The sequence below is a fragment of the Sinocyclocheilus anshuiensis genome, unplaced genomic scaffold (genome assembly GCF_001515605.1).
Source record: "Sinocyclocheilus anshuiensis isolate Anshui unplaced genomic scaffold, SAMN03320099.WGS_v1.1 scaffold815, whole genome shotgun sequence".
Lineage (NCBI taxonomy): Eukaryota > Metazoa > Chordata > Actinopteri > Cypriniformes > Cyprinidae > Sinocyclocheilus > Sinocyclocheilus anshuiensis.
Window position 1 is genome coordinate 267,062 of NW_015549621.1, and position 20,344 is coordinate 287,405.

Sequence of the window (20,344 nt, forward strand, 5' to 3'; positions counted from 1 at the left end):
TTGAGCAGGAGCGCTTCACAATGATGAACCGAAACTCAGCGAATAATTGCCTCCTCACAGACATGATAAATATATCTAATAGAATGCTTTAAATACTTTGAAACGAAATAATTCAAATAGAAAACAAAAACTATTTCATTATGTAGGCTAATCCGTAAAGATGTATTTCTCTCTAAAGGCGCGCATCCTGAGGAGATGGCGAGTCAGGATCGTCAACTTCATCTTGTGACACTGACTCAGAAAATACTAGTTCATTAATAAATAATTAAAATATCTCCTTAGTATTTCATTTATTTTTTTATTTATTGTTTGTTTGTTTTTGTTTTTTGGGCTTCTGTGCCAAGATTGTGTGTACATGCAGTACAAATAGCCTATGGCGGCCTTTTAGTATCATGTTGAAAAATAAGATTAACGTCATAATATTTTAAGAATAATTATGATAATAAAATCAGGCTATAGGCCTATTGCGTGAAGTTAATGTCAGAATTCCACCTATACTATTTTTTTTTAAATAAATAAATAAAAAGTCTGTGGCATCCAACCTGTCATTCTTCACATTTAACATAAAAAACAGCAATAATAGGTAGGCTTATTGACGTTTTTGAAACTCTAATTGATCGATTTCATGAAACATTCATTTGTATTAAATTGTTCAGATTTTTTCAACATGTATTCAAATATTTATTCATGTTTATTTCGTGCTGCAAATATTAAAGAGGAAAATATCATTGATTCACATGCTGCTTGAACTGAGACGAATATAGGCTAGTTATCTCACTACAAATTTATAAGCGTGAAAACACATTTAGGCCTATTGTTTGTAGTATTTTATTATAAAGTTGACAGAAGGCTGACACAGAAGCCTGCTTTAATATAAGTAACAAAGCACAAAGCTTATTGCGATTATTGGGTGGCTTGCGTGCTACAAATAATGAATGGACTTGAAAACGTTAAATATTATTTACAAGCATTTATACCGTAAATAAAACAGCTTGTGAATACACGTAACGTTAATCACTTCAGAAAAATCAACAAGTTAACCGAGTTGGAGCCAATAACGTTTTGGGGTGGCCCATACAAATTTTTTTGCATATGGGCCCGGGGCTGACTTGCTACGCCACTGGCTGTGGTAGTATCATGGTTTGGGCCTGTTTTGCTGCATCTGGTCCAGGACGGCTTGCCATCATTGATGGAACAATGAGTTCTGAATTATACCAGCATCTGTCCGAGAACTGAATCTCAAGAGAAAGTGGGTAATGCAGCAAGACAACGACCCCAAGCACACAAGTCGTTCTACCAAAGAATGGTTAAAGAAGAACAAAGTTAATGTTTTGGAATGACTGAGTCAAATTCCGGACCTTAATCCAATTGAAATTTTGTGGAAGGACCTGAAGCAAGCAGTTCATAGGAGGAAACCCACCAACATCACAGAGTTGAAGTGGTTCTGTACTGAAAAATGGGCATAAATTCCTACAAGCCGTTGTGCAGGACTGATCAGCAGTCACAAGAAACGTTACTTGCAGTTATTGCTGCAAAAGGGGGTCCCACCAGATACTGAAAGCAAAAATTCACATACTTTTGGCACTCACATAGATATGGATCATTTTTCTCAATAAATAAATGACAAAGTATATATTTTTGCCTCCTTTGTTTGATTGGATTCTCTTTGTCTACTTTCAAGATTCGTATGAAAATCTAATTATGTTTTGGGTCATATTTATGCAGAAATATATAAAATTCTAAAGGGTTCATAAACTTTCAAGCAGCACTGTATGTATGTATGTATGTTTGTGTGTGTGTGTGTGTGTGTGTGTGTGTGTGTATATATATATATATATGAATGAATATATATATATATGAAGGCCCATATAGTTAAGTGTTTAACGTTGTTCTTTCACCAGAACGATGGGAAACAAAACTACACACAAGTCTCAAACACAACTCAAGGGTTACAAAATCCCGAAGACAACTAATGGTAAGTCAAAGTTTCATGCTGTAAAACACATAAAATTGCTTTGTTTTTTTCATGTTATTTGTGAAAAGTTGTTTAACTTGTTTTTTTCCTCAGATAAAAGACAAAAAGAGAACTGGAAAACAACCTGTTAAACAGTCAACCCTGATGAAATGGCATGCTTTAATGTTTGTTAAACAAATTACCTTTGTATTGTACACTGTAAAAAATGCAATACTCCAATAGTCTCCAATACTAAAAAATGCTATTTTCTTGAAACTACATAAAAACCCTTGTCACACCAACAAAATTACCACAAATGTTGCCCCAACTAGTCAAACACAGTTGTCTGAACAAAGAATTTCATATTGTTGAAATGTTAAGGCTTTGTGAGTTCCCAGCATGCATTGCAGCATGAATAAATTATGCAGTTACTGTTATAGGATTATTGTTTTGCTGTTTGCTGACTTCATTTAAACATTTTTGATGTTGTTTTGTCATTATTGTTAGTTATTTTTTGTACTGCGATGTAAAGAGCTTATCTTTTTAACATTTGTTGGTTGTCACCATTCTTGAGGTTAGCGTGTCTAGTTTTGAGGCCTAGAGTATGTTCATCTATCATTATTGTTAGTTATTTGTTGTACTGTGATGTAAAGATCTCATCTTTTTAACATTTGTTGGCTGTCCCCATTCTTAAGGTTAGTGTGTCTAGTTTTGAGGCCTAGAGTATGTTCACACACTCATGCCCATGTTCTGGGCGTTTTAGTCTTGTAAGTAGTTTGTTATATAAGCAAAAACAAAGTTGTCTAATTATTAGACTAAGTTACCCATTAACATTTATAATTTGTAAACAAACAGTTTCGGTAATGTGATGATGATTTTTTATGCATTTTTTTTCATCCAGGTAACAGAAAAAAATTAATTACCCCAACGACAGTAATTGTTATTTCCAGTTGCTGTGACAATAATTTGTCTATTAGGAAAATAAGACAATCAGCATTGCATGAACAAACAAATTTACATTGACTAAACAAAGTATTTTTACTGAGCAGAACTAAAAATCTATTGTTAAGAGAACTCAAAAGTCTTACTGCATCAAGTTGCCTTATTTTTCAAGTTTTCTCAACAATTTATTTTTTACAGTGTACAATATGTAACATCTCATGCAAAAGATGTGCCTGTGTAAATGTACAAGGAAAAAAGAAACCCAACTCATGACTGTGCTATGCTTCACAATGAATGATATAACATTGAGAGTAAGCTATTATTATAGTACAGTATATCAAAAGTAGAGAATTGCAATTGTTTACCATGTAGCAATGTTATTAGCCTATGCATGCTTATCAAAGGTTTGATTTTCATTATTTGGTGATCATGTCAAAATAATTTAATTAACTGTCCACTGGGAAAGATGTTCCTGGGTTAAAACTAATTTGAAATCACATCTCTAACTGTAATCATCTCAAACTGTGATAATTCACTGATTATTTGTTCTTAAATAACATAATATGAAAACTACATGAAGTAGCCAACAAGCCTACAAAACTACCAATGTTAAATGCCAAGAGAATCTGATTTATGATCTCTTGGGTAGAGGTTTAAACCCTAAGCCTATAGGCGCTGTGAAAGGAGAAATCACAAAACCAAGAGTCTGTTGATAATTTAGGCCTATTTCATCTCACATTCATATGTTTGTATTTCTTGTCAAATTACTTAATATACTGTCCAAAATTATATCCCATTTGTTAGTCAACAAAGGATTTGCACCTGTATGGTTTGTACGATCGTGGTTAAAATGGGATAACCAGACCAATCCAGCAGATATATTTCAGGGATTATTTTAACATGCCCCTAATCTAATTTGACCTGAGACAGAGGAGACTAACAATTGCCTGACTAATCCTTGCTTACGGTTTTTATATTTTTATTGTATATGTTTAGATTGAAACTTTAGATTTTATGTATTACAGTTAATTTTGTGTAAGCTTGTAACAAATAAGCAATGTCACCATGGACATGTTGGTTGACCACAGCAAACACTGGACCACAACCTGCCCCTCAGGGCCTGGCCTGTCATTCAGGCACACACACACACACACACACACACACACAAAGAGAAAGGAGATAGAAAGAAAGAGAGAGCGAGTGATGGAAGAAGAAGATGGGGGTCCTAGAGGAGGTAGTGACGTATTCCCAGGCCCCAGCATCTCCGCACTTCTCAGCAGCAAGTAATGAGCTTAACCACACAGCTTCAGTGCAAAGGGGTCAATCGCTCGGATTATCACTCTCGAATTTGACATCACAATCCTCCGCACCTCTCTGTTTTTTATATTATTTTTTGGAAACCTTTGAACCTTTTGTAACCTTGACCTATCCTAACCTATCTTTATTCTTGTAGGTGAAAATTGATACATTAAACTTTCACAGGTTCAGAGAGGACTGGCAGCTCAAATATGGACCGTAGTTTACTCCAGCTAAGACAAAGGGTGTATAAGGGTTGTTGAGTTTGGGGGTGGATGGTAGCTTTCGGAACAGGGATTCACTTTTGTTACCTTTGAAAACATAACCCAATGCCACTGTGCAACAACAAGGTCGCTGACGATGGAACTTCAGCACAGCCACTGCAAGAGGGAAAAGCAATGGTGGACTCCCTTATCAAGGTGAGTTGATATTACATGATCCAGTAACTGGTCGTTCCTCTAAACAAACCTCCTTTTCTGAGAGTTTTGTGGTGATATCTTTTCTAATAATAAGGGCACCATTCATTCATTTTTTGATAACAGACTGGATTTTATACAAAAATATAATATAATTTAAATCTTTCCCTGAATATTATATGTTGTCACATATTTTCTCTTGTGTGGTCTAATGCTAAATATTATGATAAAAAATGAGAGGAGTTCATCAATTAGATAAAAAAATTCAGAAAATCATTTGTCATTTATTTTCCATCGTATTTAAGATGTGATGAAAAACTTATTGAGGTTTAGATCAAAGATGTCGAAGCATGTGCGTGTCCTCATTTCTCCTTATTTTCAGGCTGAACATGAAAGCGTCTTATAAAGGTTCCTCAAGCCTTAGGGTGAAAAGGCACTATCTCTGAGTAGGGATGATCCACGCTGCACTGCTTGATTATCTTCAGTGTGAGCCAGTGGAGGCATGTCAATACTCTGACTATCCCAGCAAAATTACCTGTTTACTCTGTTCACCTACTTATTTTTAGCATTAATTCATACTCGCTTCAGGCATACAGTTAAAACATTTTTTTAAAAATCAGCAGCATTATCCAAATGGCCATAGACAGCATGTACTGAACCAAGGTCCCAAAAGTTTCCAAAGCTTATCCTGAAATAGCCATCTTATGACAAGCAGATTATAAGTAATATTTGTCACTCAAACTAATCCTTAGTCTATGATGTTTGATAACCTGAACAGTTACCTTAACTTATAAAACCAATGATATATGGGATTTTATAACATAAAAAGATCATGTGATACTGAAGACTGGAGTAATGGTTGCTGAAAATTCAGCTTTGCCATCACAGGAATAAATGACATTTTAAAATTGCCCACATTCAAATAGAAAACTTATAACAAGTAATAATTGTAATAATATTTGACAATATTACTGTTTTTACTGTATTTTTTATTAAATAAATGCAGCCTTGGTGAGCATAAGAGACGTCTTTTGATTAAAAAATCTAACCAACCCCAAACTTTTGATTGGTAGTGTAGTATATACAGTATACATATGGAAAATGTGGATTTGGGTTGGATTTAAAGAACCAAACAGATTTCTACCAAAAAGATATGTCTCCTAGATATGTTCTTTTTCCTCCTTCTAGAATTGGAAAGGTTTTTTTTCCACCACAAGCAGTATTGTTTGTTCTAAAAGAAGGCCTAATATATGTCAAGTAAAACACTTTCCTTGTGCTCTAGAACTTGGGATGGACCTGGGTCAGTGATGTATTGTATTACAGGCATTTGTAACATATCATTATTAATATCAGAACAGTTTGGATGATGTATGACATGTTATTCTGAATGAAATCCTATTGTGCATCAAAACTTTTCTGTTTATTAATACGAGATCAGTCTAGATAATGAATATATTGATATATTATTTTATTTATAAAGTTAAAGTTCATAACACCATAGTTGTTCTGATCTGACTCAGGTGGTGGCATGTTATTGGCACTTGGCCTCTTGTATTGGTGGATGCACGGACAACTCCAGCCTAAGACGTGATCTTCGGCAAACACGAGAGCGAGCCCAGACACTAGCACTGTCCTGCAGAAACCACCTGACAGCTCGACTGAGGGATAAAACATTACCGGAGGCTGAGAGGAAAGAAACAGAGCTGCTATGGGTGGCATTCTCCTCTTGTCTGGAGCTCTTACATGCAGACATGTGCAAGGTTTTCACCATGGTCAAGCACTTTTCCTTGGCCAATAACAGTACCATGGTGCAAACAGGCATACAGGGTAAGCATGCATAACTGTAGGAGTTTCATAACAGATTACTAATTATTTAGTAGCTAGTGACAAAGTAACTTCTGTATATTCCTCAAACTTACTAAATGTGAATGTGCTGTCATATTAACAAAATTTCAGCGACATTTGGCTTGAAAAACCATTGTCAAGTGTCCATTGTCTATTATTCAGTCTTTACAATGGCTTAGAGCTATACAACTTTTTGTCTTATGGAGTTTTTGTCCACTCAAAGTTTTTTTTTCTGAAAGGCATTTCGCCAGCTGAACAATCGGTATGTTGTTAAACAACAGCACAATCCATTGAACGCACTGTACTTCTGTCCCTAAGCCTCGTTTTCATTGAAACATTAATAATGGAGCTACTCTGATTAAGGTCTCTTGGAATGACTGGATTTCGCAGAGTAACCGTAATTGTGACTGCACGTAATTGTCACAGCCCTGTAATATGCCTGATACAAGTGTTTGCTTAAGCAGGGGGGACAACAGAGATGGCAGCACGGGCTTTGAGCCTGCCTGACCTGCAGGAGGCAGGTGGCAGTACCCAGACATCCAGCATGGAGGGTCAGGAGCAGAGTCAGCTGGAGCAAGAGATTGCACAGGTGGACCGTACACTGGAGGACATGGAGCTGAAGGTCAATGTGCTGCGCTGGACAGTGGAGGCACTGGGTCCTCAGTATGCTGACCCCGTCAGCACTGACAGCGCTTCGCTAGCGCTGCTGTCCATTGACGAAGAGGCAGCTCAAGGCTTTTGCAGTCGCAGCCAGATGTTTGCAGCAATGATGCTGTTTGGTGTGGCAATCTTTGCCGTGGTGCTATCAGTGTGTGTGGTGTTCCTGGTCTGAAGTCTTATCACTTGTGTTGTGTAGGTTTTTCTTTTTCCAAGGTCTCTTCAGCTGTGTTCAGCCAAATATCAACAGTCTGTGTACTTATTAACTATGTAACAGTTCCTTACTTTTGATCTCAACAGAGCCTGTGACTCCCTTTTACAAATCAAAAAAACTTTGCCAATAATTTTGAGTGTGTGATCATTTATAGTAAAGTAAAGCAAGATAAATGAATCTTCGCTCTATTGCTGAATTGAAAGTAGTAAAATAGTAAAAAAAAAAAAAGTAGTAAAATCTGATTTACTTTCTGATTTACTGATGTACTATCAGGATGCTGCGCATAAACACAAGATCGGTTTACTGTTCATAGGCTGGTTCATCATATTGTACCTTCAGAACTTTGCTCATCATCTGTTTTCGTTTTTGAGTGAATACAGTATCAGTATCAACACTGACACAACATTTAATCCTTTAACTATTACCTAGCAAATGTGTACTGTCTTCTCAAAACACCACCAACAGAAACACATAGGGCTTTAATATGTTATGCACATGTTTTTATCTATTGTGGCTCTTAATTATGTTTAATTATGTAGTTTTGTAACAGGTTTCGAAACCTGTTACAAAAGCCAGAAACAATAGAATTCTTTGTTTTAAAATGTTAGTCAGCGTTAACTGGTATTAATACTCTGTTACTAATTATAAACAAGTAGGAGTAAACTGATAATAAAACATAATTAATAAAAAGTTTACAGAAAAAAAATTAAATATTGTAATTACCTCAGTATGAAGGCTGCTTTTTCAACGACATTTGAAATAGATTATTCCAATGTTCATTTACAGAATATTTTGAGACAATGTTGATAATCCTTTTGTTTTCCTTCATGCACTGTAATATCTTCACTTTCAAATATCTCATGAATATTATATTTTGTAAAAATAAATAAATAAAATAATTAAATAAATAATATTTTTAAAATAAACTGTTAGAACCCGTTTACTATATGTGTCATAAGGTCTTGTCAGGCAACATCAGACTGAAATTTAGAGTCAGTCTAATTTCTGTCAGTTTCCATGTTTATTGCTAGAAAGTTGTAAAATCACACACGCACACACACACAGACACACACACACACACACACACACACACACACACAATCAGGGGTTTACGCTGTAGAGGTATCCCATATTTTGGTAACAGTGTAAACAATATTGTAAACAATATTTCGTTTGACCTCCTGAGGTTGACTATAAACATGTTCTGAAGCACCTCTTTTCACTTACCATTTGTTGAACAATAAAAATACTTAATTCTTAATCATTTGATGCACTATTTTGTACTTGGAAAATCCCTGTATACAATTTAGATAAACTGTTCAGAACGTAAGTACGTTTTGTATGAATGTGTACGTGAAACGTCATTGTTTACGCGCTCTGTGGAAGTTTGACAGAGATGGTCTGTCACAGAGAAAGGAGATAAATTTGGAAACCTTTACAGTTCTTATTGTGGTGAAAAACACACACACAATGTGTTACGGTTCCAGTTATATACAGTTCTTCTGAATTATTCCAGGAATTTCAAAAGTTTTGTCTAATGTAATGACTGTAGGGGACAAATACAAAGAGAAAAGCAAAATCATGCGGTCACATCAGGTCCCGTACCGCCGCGATCCCGCAACAATTTGAAGTCCTTCACATATTTTATACTTTATATACACGCAAGTGCTTATTTTCGGCAGAATGAGGTCTGCACACCATATACATCTAATCTCTGCGATTAGAAATGGATTTAGCGGAATAATGACTAATCATTATTTAAGGTCTGACACGGAGTCTGTTCGGCTGTTAGAGGTTCACGCATTTTGGTCAGAGGTATGTATATATGTTTTTGCCATTAAAAGTGATACACACGTCTTGGTTTGCAGATATTCTGTTTGTTTATTTATGACCAGTTCTCTATGATTTGCATATTCTACTGAATAATTGTTCCCTATTGTCTTGATTTCAGAGTTGAGCACATCAGTTAAAACTCTACAGTATGACCTGAAACAATCAGACATCGCTAAGTCTGGCAATAGGAAGTTATTCTTTGATACTCGTGCAATGGTTCATCTGCTTGAGGAAAGCGGTAAGATTCCTTGTATGTTTCTAAAATGTTCGGGCTAATTCCAATTCAATGATTCATCAAAATGTTCTGTGTCCTTTCAGGATTCATGACCCAGCAGGCAGAGGTCATTGTCAACCCTGATAGCACGCATACATTTCGGAGACATCTATTTGATGTCTGCATTTACATCTGCAAGACGTATTTTTTAGTGTTTGCTCATCTGCAATACGTCTATAGGACGTTTCCTTCTAGATGTCCAATAGACGTCTATTAGATGTCTTTAAGATGTTTATGATTTAGAATGTATGTAAAACTGACATCTTACAGACGTCTTTCAGATGTTTGTCCAAAGCAGATGCTTTCCAGATCAAGAGATCTTTAACAGACATCTTGCAGACGTACATGTGCTATCTGGGAATATGATGGTAAATATCACAAATTCAAACATGGTCGTTATGTATGGTGACATGGCAACCAAAATGCAGCAGGTGAGATTTTCATTGTTTTTCCATGCTGTTCTTGTTGGAAAGGAAAGTGTGGGTCAGTCCAGTAGGGGGCGCTAATAGACTGTCTTATCATATAACTGCCTGACGTATTATTGCGTTCTTAGGCGGAAGTTGTTTAGTTTGCAGTGGAGCGACGGGCAGAAGGAAATCAGCTCTTTAGTGTTATTTATGCAGTTAATCTTGCATTAGTGGATTTGTGCGTGCAGAAAGAATTAACCACATCTCTGTCCACCTGTAACTTGAAACAAGCTGGAATAAAGAGAATGTAAATGGAGAACAAAGACTTGTGCATTCTAACAGATGCCCCACAGTGATCATAACTACAAACTAGCAACACAAAGTAATACTTCATTACACATTGGTCCTTCGAGCCGGATCTGGTGATTACTGTGGATGAAGAAGGCTCGTGCTCCATCAGACAGAGATTTCTGACCAGATGATGTTCGTTCACGCCGACAAAGGAACCCTCCTGTCTGGCTAAAGGAATATGAGGTTGACCTTCCATGTCCAATAGTATTTGATGAACCCAGTGAACATTTTTCGGGAATGAGAGAAAGCAGGAAATATAGGGAGAGACCCGCCGAGATCACACCTCTTCCCCAGCACTCCGTTCCATACAACTGGAGCATAGAAGGCATGGAAGCAAAGCCTTCAGCCTCAGCTTATGTTCCTCTTTATGAGAGCACACCAATACCATCCCAGCACACCCCGCCTATGTTAGAAGTTCTTCAGCAGCTGCAGGAGGATAACAGGAAGTTATACCAGACTGCCTTGGATATGCAACGTCAAATGGACAAGAATTATGCTTTGTCACCTCCTCATCCTCTGCCATTAGCAACAGAACATTCTCCTAGTGTCAGAATGAGGCAAACTGTAGCTGATATACCACCTCAGCCTGTTCATCAATCGGCTATTGCTGAAGAGGATGAAGACTGGCCACCACCACCTCCCCCAGTGACATCAGATGAGAGACCAAGACAGCCCAATCCAGATCACAGAATCATAGAGGTCCTGGAGGAGCTAAATGAACGCATTCTTAAACTAGAACTGAAGCCGTCATCTTCCCCATCCACGCTGAACTATCAACAGCCAGATGATGAAACAGGACAATCAGAATCATGGTCAAGCCTTACTAATACTGCTGCTCCTCCATTGCCACCTCCAAGGGACTACAGCTTCACTGATGTACGACCACGTAGCCAGGAGAGATCGTATAGGGGTCCCAAACCTTCAATCCCAGACTTCACGTGTGATGACCCTAGAGAGTTTGCAAGACTGCGAATATCCTTGGAGAATATCCTCCCCCCTGATGCAACTGAGAGGTTCAAATACCAAATTTTGCTGGACCATCTCAAATTTGAAGAAGCCCTCTTAATCGCTGACTCTTATAGTAACTCTCTGTACCCTTACTCAGACACAATGGCCTCTCTCATCCAGCACTATGGCCAGCCTCACCAACTAGCTTTGCGGAGAATTGCAGAGTTGATGGATGGACCCCCTATCCGTTCAGGAGATTCTATGGGATTCCGTAAATTTGCACTGAGAGTCAGAGCGCTGGTTGGAATGCTAGAACAGCTAAAACAAGAAGGACTCGTTGAACTTCAGTGCGGATCACATGTAGCCAGACTAAGCAGTAAGTTTCCAATAGTATTTGATGAACCCAGTGAACATTTTTCGGGAATGAGAGAAAGCAGGAAATATAGGGAGAGACCCGCCGAGATCACACCTCTTCCCCAGCACTCCGTTCCATACAACTGGAGCATAGAAGGCATGGAAGCAAAGCCTTCAGCCTCAGCTTATGTTCCTCTTTATGAGAGCACACCAATACCATCCCAGCACACCCCGCCTATGTTAGAAGTTCTTCAGCAGCTGCAGGAGGATAACAGGAAGTTATACCAGACTGCCTTGGATATGCAACGTCAAATGGACAAGAATTATGCTTTGTCACCTCCTCATCCTCTGCCATTAGCAACAGAACATTCTCCTAGTGTCAGAATGAGGCAAACTGTAGCTGATATACCACCTCAGCCTGTTCATCAATCGGCTATTGCTGAAGAGGATGAAGACTGGCCACCACCACCTCCCCCAGTGACATCAGATGAGAGACCAAGACAGCCCAATCCAGATCACAGAATCATAGAGGTCCTGGAGGAGCTAAATGAACGCATTCTTAAACTAGAACTGAAGCCGTCATCTTCCCCATCCACGCCGAACTATCAACAGCCAGATGATGAAACAGGACAATCAGAATCATGGTCAAGCCTTACTAATACTGCGGCTCCTCCAATGCCACCTCCAAGGGACTAGAGCTTCAGCTAGATGTACGACCACGTAGCCAGGAGAGATCGTATAGGGGTCCCAAACCTTCAATCCCAGACTTCACGTGTGATGACCCTAGAGAGTTTGCAAGACTGCGAATATCCTTGGAGAATATCCTCCCCCCTGATGCAACTGAGAGGTTCAAATACCAAATTTTGCTGGACCATCTCAAATTTGAAGAAGCCCTCTTAATCGCTGACTCTTATAGTAACTCTCTGTACCCTTACTCAGACACAATGGCCTCTCTCATCCAGCACTATGGCCAGCCTCACCAACTAGCTTTGCGGAGAATTGCAGAGTTGATGGATGGACCCCCTATCCGTTCAGGAGATTCTATGGGATTCCGTAAATTTGCACTGAGAGTCAGAGCGCTGGTTGGAATGCTAGAACAGCTAAAACAAGAAGGACTCGTTGAACTTCAGTGCGGATCACATGTAGCCAGACTAAGCAGTAAGTTACCCCAGGATCTCAGAGCCAACTTTAGGTGGTATCTTCACCCACTAAAGAGAGGAGTGCCCTCACTTTTAGACTTTGCAGGGTGGTTGGAGTATGAGCTACAGATTCAGGAAGGTGGTGATGTGTTTGATCGGATAGGGACTCACAAAGATGCAACTAAAAGGCAAACAGACCACAGGAAAGATGGTAAAGGAAGAAACAGGCCAATGACTGTGCTCTTGGGCTCTACACAAACTATTTCTGAAGCATCTTCCACAGCGAAGGTCCCTTCACAGTTACCTGAGAAGTCCAGACTGTATTGCCCTTACTGCTGTAATAACCTGCACAATCTTGATGACTGTTCTAACTTCTCTTATCTCACTAAACTGCAGCAGAAACAGTGGGTGATAAACAACGGTCGCTGTTGGAGATGTGGCCGCAGCCACCAAGCAGCACAGTGTCGTCTGAGAGTCAGCTGTTGCACCTGTAAAGGCAAACATCTGAATGCTCTTCATGATGTTAACACCAAAACAGAAGAACCGTCAAAAGAGGAGAAAGCCAGTGCTGAAACACTTTGTGGACTTGTAAATTCCTCTACTGACATTCTTTATCTGGACAGAAAGGCTGGATGCAACCAAGTCCTCCTCAAGGTCAGTAAAGTTCTCCTGCGGAACGGTAATCATACCCTGGAAACTTACGCTATCCTAGATGATGGATCAGAGCGAACAATTCTCCTCCAGGAGGCAGCACTGAAGTTAAAACTCCAGGGTCCCTCAGAGAGCCTCACACTGAGAACAGTGCGACAAGACTTACGAGTGATACAAGGTTCCTCTGTGTCCTTCACTATCTCACCAGCCAGCCAACCCGAGAGAGTTTATAAGATCGGAGGAGCTTTTACTGCAGTTCAGTTGGGTCTAGCGGAGCACACATACCCAGTGGAACGATTGCAGCGCAAATACAAATACTTGAGAAAATTGCACTTGCCAGAAATCAAATGTGCCCAACCCCTTCTTCTCATTGGATCAGACTTCCCGCACTTAATAACCCCAATCCAGCCAGTAAGATTAGGACCACCTGGGGGTCCTGTGGCAGTTAAGACGAGACTTGGCTGGACACTTCAAGGCCCTACTAAGTGCTTACCACTGCAACATGGAACCCAGTCATGACTGTTCATTGCAACACTCTCCCCATCAGCTGAGCTGCATCACCATGTGGAAAGGCTTTGGCAGCTCGATGTTTTGCCATACAAGAATGAGAAGCTGGTGACCAGGTCTCTGGTAGACCAGTACCACCATCGAGCCGTCTAGCTCTGCTGGCAACTGAACTTGACAAAGATGTACACATCATTCGTGTTGGTGGCAGACTATGTAGATGTAACCAGCTGGAACCAGAAATAGTTCACCCAATTGTTCTGGATCCGAAGCACCTCGTGACTAGAATGCTCATTCGACATGTAGACAGTAGCTTAAAGCACCCTGGTTCTGAGCGACTTTTTGGAGAACTACGACGCAGGTACTGGATACTTCGGGGTCGTGAAGCTGTTCGGAAAGAGCAACGTGCCTGTCTAGAATGTCAGAGATGGAGAGCACACCCAATCCTTCCTCAGATGGCAGATCTGCCTCCCGCCCGACTTCGTTTGCAGTGTCCTGCGTTCTTCTCTACTGGAGTGGACTGCTTTGGGCCCTTCTTAGTTAAAATAGGTCGCCGCAATGAAAAGAGATGGGGGATCCTATTTAAATGCTTAACTACAAGCTACAAGAGCATTGAGATCTTGACCAGTCTAGATACAGACTCCTTTCTAATGGCCCTGAGGAGGTTCATTGTTCATTTGGGCAAGCCTGCTGAGCTACTGTCGGACCAAGGGACAAATTTCAAAGGAGGTGAGCGAGAACTCCATGACGCCTTCAAAGCCATGCACCCTTCGTTGCGAACTTACCTGGCACAGCACCAGATTAAGTTCATATTCAACCGTCCCAATGCACCTCACTTTGGAGGTACCTGGGAAAGGGAAATCCGTTCCATAAAGACAGCCTTAAATGCCACCCTCAATGCCCAGACTGTGACTGAGGAGATGCTCAACACCATCCTCATTGAAATTGAGGGAATCCTGAATTCAAAACCCTTGGGTTATGTCTCCTCTGATCTGGCTGACCCAGATCCAATTACCCCAAATCTCCTTTTGATGGGGCGGCTAGACCCTTCACTGCCACAAACTATTTACCATGATTCCAATTTACTCAGTCGGAGGCGCTGGAGGGCCTGTCAAGTCCTTGCAGATAGATTCTGGTCACAGTTCCTAAAAAACTACTTGCCTGCTTTGCAAATCCGGGAGAAATGGCAAACTGACACAGATCCCCTCCAACCAAACACAGTGGTGCTCATAGTAGACCCTCAGCTGCCGAGAGCACTATGGCCAGTTGGACGGATAAGCAAGGTGTTCACCGGAGCTGATGGTCGAATACGTACAGCAGAAGTTAAGGTGAATGATCGGACATATGTCAGACCTGTCAGCCGTCTGATCCGCCTCCCCGCTACTACAGATGATGAGGGCAAAGGGTTGCCCCAATAACTGCAAATTTGTGGAACAAATTTGGGGGCGGCTGTTGGAAAGGAAAGTGTGGGTCAGTCCAGTAGGGGGCGCTAATAGACTGTCATCATATAACTGCCTGACGTATTATTGCGTTCTTAGGCGGAAGTTGTTTAGTTTGCAGTGGAGCGACGGGCAGAAGGAAATCAGCTCTTTAGTGTTATTTATGCAGTTAATCTTGCATTAGTGGATTTGTGCGTGCAGAAAGAATTAACCACATCTCTGTCCACCTGTAACTTGAAACAAGCTGGAATAAAGAGAATGTAAATGGAGAACAAAGACTTGTGCATTCTAACAGATGCCCCACAGTGATCATAACTCCAAACTAGCAACACAAAGTAATACTTCATTACATACATTTTTATGTACATGTTAATTAAATGAATTAAAATTCATAATTTTCTCATTTACAATCATTTATTTACACAGCTGACACCAATGAAATGAGCTTTTGACAGTTTACTGGTGATTTGAAACATCAGCATAATGAATGAGGTGAAAAAAGGAACTATTGACATGAAGTGAAGAGGCTTTTCAGCAGCAGTTAGAAGTCATGTATAATTCATATAAATTAACTGTTTTCCCCACCAGCGCTTTAAAAAAGTTCCCAGATAGCATCAGTATTTTTGATCATTTTCACAAATTTTTCATGGCCCCCAAAATATTTTGTTGTATAAAGTGTAACTTTGTGAATTCAAAGTTACTTTTGATAAATAAAACTGTCAGATTCATGGCAAAAGTTGGCAAACAATTACCAAAGTTAATTATGGCGTTATGTTTTTAATGTACACATTAAAAAATGTCTCTGTTGTGGTCTACAGTCATGGCCAAAGGTTTTGGCAGTGACATAAATTGTGTTTTGCAAAGTTTGCTGCTTCAGTATTTGTAGATTATTTTTCAACATGTTTCTATGGTATACTGAAAAATAATAAGGATATATCATATGTCTTAAAAATATATATAATGAGTCAATATTTACAGTGTTGACCCTTGTTCTTCATAACCTCTGCGATTCGCTCTGGCATGCTGGATATTAGCTTCTGGGCCAAATCCTGACTGATGGCCATCCATTCTTGCCTTATTAGTTCTCGGAGTTGATCACAATTTGTGGGCTTCTGCTTGTCCACTCGCCTTTTGAGGACTGACCACAGGTTCTCTGTGGGATTGGGATCTGGGGAGTTGCCTGGCCACGGATCCAAAATTTCAATGTAATCATCTTCGAGCCACATCTTTATCACTCTTGCTTTGTGACATGGTGCTCCATCATGCTGGAAAATGCATGGATCATCACCAAATTGCTCAAGGATTGTTGGAAGAAGTGGCTCTTGCAGGACGTTTTGATACCATTCTTTATTCATGGCAGTGTTTTTGGGCAGAATTATGAGAGAGCCCACTCCCTTGGTTGAAAAGCAACCCCGCACATCGATGGTCTCAGGATGCTTCACTGTTGGCACAACACAGGACTCATTGAAGCGTTCACCTTTTATTCTCCGAACAATCGATTTTCCAGATGTCCCAAACAGTTGGAAGGAGCTTCATTTGGTTGAGATAGTGAATTGGTGGGTTTTTGTTAAATGTGAGCCAAAATCATCACAATTAAAAGAACCAAAGACTTAAACTACTTCAGTCTGTGTGCATTGAATTTATTTAATACACGAGTTGCACAATTTGAGTTGAATTACTGAAATAAATGAACTTTTCCACGACATTCTAATTTATTGAGATGCACCTGTATATACGCCCACCACCACTTCGATATATCGATATATATATGTATATATATCGAAGTGGTGGTGGGCCGCCTGGACCAAAAAATGCCAGGGCCGATTTTTTGTCCCAGTCCAGCTCTGCCTCCCTCCACAGAGGGATCTCCTGTCTCATGCTTTCCTCCATGGAGGGATCTCCTGTCTCATGCTTTCCTCCACGGTGCTGACGGTGCTGCTCATAGCTTTAGTAACAGCTAAGCGTGCGAGTGACTAACATGCTTTGTCTGTAGTCCGTCTTATTTTCAGTTCGCTCCAGGGCTCACTAAGGTTTCCTTTCGTGCTAACCCTGCTTTTGTGCCTAAGGTAGTGCACTCAGCATATAGGTGCCCATCTACTGAACTGGCAGCTTTTCACCCTCCTCCGTTCTCTTTTCCGGGGGAGCAGAAGTTGAATTCAATATGTCCGGTACGGGCTCTTCATATGTATGTGAAAAGGACAGCAAGTTTCAGGACTCATGACCAGCTGTTTGTGTCTTGGGCTACACCTCACAAATGAAGCTGTTGTCTCGTCAATGGTAGTCTCATTGGATCATAGAGGCTATATCTTTAGCTTATATTTGCAAGGGTCTTCAACTGCTTAAGGGCTTGTAAGCCCACTCCATGTGGGGAATGGCTACATTGTGGGCCTTACTCAGGGGAGTTTCTGTTCAAGATTGTAACAAAGTTTGTAGATCGGGAAGAAGGAGGCAGGAAACGGTGAACATTTAAACACAAAACTTTAATAAACAAATGAATTAACACAAAATGAAAGTAAAAGCGGCAGCCACTCTCAGACGACTGGCGCATAAAACATAATAAAACAACAACATAAAATCCAGGCCTGGTCCTCTCTCGTCCTTCACTGTCGTTACTCCTCCTTTTATCCTTCCGGAGCTCCTTCGTGGGACTCGAGACCGGTGAGTGGCGCAGGTGTCGCTCATTATCATTTACTCCACCGGTCTCACTCCATTCCCACGGCTCTCGGCCCCGCCCCACTCGTCACAAAGATATTTATTCAGCGGCAAGTTGGGCTACGCCACATACTTTTGTGCGGTTCTGTAGACTGGACTTGTATGAGCCGTCCTTAGCACATGCAGTGCTGGGAGCTGGTAGGTCTGTACCCATTTAATTTTTATGGGTGATAGCAGTGATATGGGTGCAATCTGGGAGTGGTCTATATCTGCCATAGTGAAACACTGAGCAAAGTAAAAAAAAAGAAAGATGGACTACTTAACATAAACCCAGGTAATTTGATAACAGAGTGAGGTGTTTCACCAGCACTTCCATCCTTGCACAGGTACGGGAAGAAATCTCTTTATAATGACTTTGGCAGGGGTCGACCTGACCGATATAGGTGGGGCGGAGCCTGGTCACAGGTTGACCTGTCTGTCAAAGACAGACGTGGTGTCATAGGAGCTTCCGCAGTTGGTCACGCTTAAAACTATTCTCATAATGAAACACCTCACTCTGTTATCAAAGAACCGAGTTTACGTTAAATAACCCATTGATTTGTTAGTTATTTGAGTTGTAGCTGGCAATTGAGATGCTTTAATTGAGGTGTGTTTGCTCTTGGTACAGACGGCAGACTTTGACAGAAAGCTTATTGGGACCAGGAATGAATTGCTGGAAATGGTGAGACATACCAGTGTTCAGGACAATAATGTCTTCTCGGTTTTTTTTTTTGTGTGAAAAATGTTTTACCTGAATTTTCTTTCTTAGCATTCTGAGCAGGATCGTCACGTGACACAGACTAACATGAAAATTGACACAGAAGTGGCTGGCCGGAAGACTATGCTGGAGTCACATAAACTGGATACTATCAAATATCTGGCAGGTAAAAATGTCAAGATCTCACATTTGCAATTTGACAAAGAAAAGTACTGTACATCTGTTGGACTATGCAAACAGTCCAAGTTCTGTTTTTTCTTTTTCTTTTTCCTGAAGTCAGAAATGAGGCTGAAAATTATTATTGACCTTAATCATTAAATGAAGTTCCAAAATGAGGCTAAAAGTACAAAACACTCTAACACTAGTCATGGCCAGTGGTAGACTGGATACTTTAAGGAAATCTATTATGTTAAAATAATGCTAATTATTATGGTCATGCATCTTCACTGCTGCTGTAGCAGTTTCAAATTATATAAAAGTAGTATGTTTGCATGTTTGTGATGTTTGTATATTTAATGTTTATTTGTCACATCATGTTTACACACAACATGTTTGTTTTTCCAAACACTATATGGAATATTTTGTTAATTTTACTTGTTTGCACACTTGAATTATCAGTAACTTGAATTGATATTTGAGTATATTGAGATTTTTCCACCAGTTCTCAGTAAATATACAGTATTTACACACGGCCACAGAATGTCCTTGTTCTCATAATCATACAGATTCAGAAGTCAAGATGAACTTTTACTGATAGATTAATTTATGAAGTCATTCAAGAAAAAGTTATTAAGAGTATTTATTTCAGTATTACTTCAGTATTTATTTTGATTCATGCTTTATTTTTGTAAATCTTCTAGGTTCAGTATTCATGTGTCTCACAGTCATACTTGGATTCTATCGGATATGGATGTAAACATCAGCAGACATTGTTCTTCCTGAGAAAACGTATCATCAGCCTCGGGTTATAAAAAGAGCTGTGGTATTCATATCTCCGGTGGGAACAAATGTTCATTCCTGCATTATTATTTCAAGTTCTGTTAGGAAAATAAATCATATTTACATACCTATATAGTACCTACATAGTGCAGCATCTTGCATTAGTTCATGACGTTCATGCTTATTAAAATCCGTGTTAACAGCTGAATGAAGCCCAAGACAATACAGTACACAAATATACCAAAGAAGGTGCAAAGTATGTTATAAATCCATGATTCATGCAACTAAATACATACACTTTTTTTTTTAAACATACATAGCCATTTTTTAAAAACACACCCTATTAACTTTGCATTTGTTTATGTTGTGCATCAGATCGTTTCACATTTTTATATGTAATGTAATGATGCAGTTTAAATACACTGCATGTTTAAACAATGTCACAAGTAATCGTGCTGTTGTAATGAATATCGGCACAGCTGTGACAAAGCTCTGACAAACTGTTGACAAATAAAGTGCCTTGTGTTGTTTTGGTAGTGATTTAAGGATTACAGAACATGTATTTGTCAAAATTATTTCATTACATGTTGAAAACATGATGAGAGGTGAGGACTTAAAATGCACAAATGTGCAAAAAAAGTGTGTATATTTTTATTGTAATACGGTGCAGATTAAATGCAAGACAGTTATTCTGTTTAATAGAACATTCGTCTTGAATTGTTGTATTTTCTTTGTGCACATTCTTTGTGAGGTCGAATGTGAACCCAAGAGT

At 39.5% G+C, this 20,344-nt stretch overlaps 1 protein-coding gene and 2 long non-coding RNA genes across 3 annotated transcripts in view; all 3 read left to right on the plus strand.

Moving 5' to 3' along the window:
• Positions 1-2,250, plus strand: part of LOC107659437 (uncharacterized) — a 13,979-nt gene extending 11,729 nt beyond the window's left edge. The window contains exons 5-6 of the long non-coding RNA XR_001630910.1: positions 1,902-1,975; positions 2,069-2,250. This is a non-coding gene — a long non-coding RNA (uncharacterized LOC107659437). The remainder of the gene's footprint in view (positions 1-1,901; positions 1,976-2,068) is intronic.
• A 1,748-nt stretch (positions 2,251-3,998) lies between these two features.
• LOC107659438 (regulator of G-protein signaling 9-binding protein B-like) lies at positions 3,999-7,977 on the plus strand. Its single transcript, XM_016448386.1, has 3 exons — positions 3,999-4,611; positions 6,129-6,435; positions 6,918-7,977. Exons 1-3 carry the CDS (start codon positions 4,522-4,524, stop codon positions 7,283-7,285), a joined length of 765 nt encoding a protein of 254 aa, XP_016303872.1. The 5' UTR covers positions 3,999-4,521; the 3' UTR covers positions 7,286-7,977.
• Positions 7,978-18,016: 10,039 nt separating this feature from the next.
• Positions 18,017-18,765, plus strand: LOC107659450 (uncharacterized). Its single transcript, XR_001630914.1, has 3 exons — positions 18,017-18,078; positions 18,544-18,597; positions 18,685-18,765. It is a non-coding gene; the product is annotated as an uncharacterized LOC107659450 (long non-coding RNA).
• Positions 18,766-20,344: the final 1,579 nt, after the last annotated feature.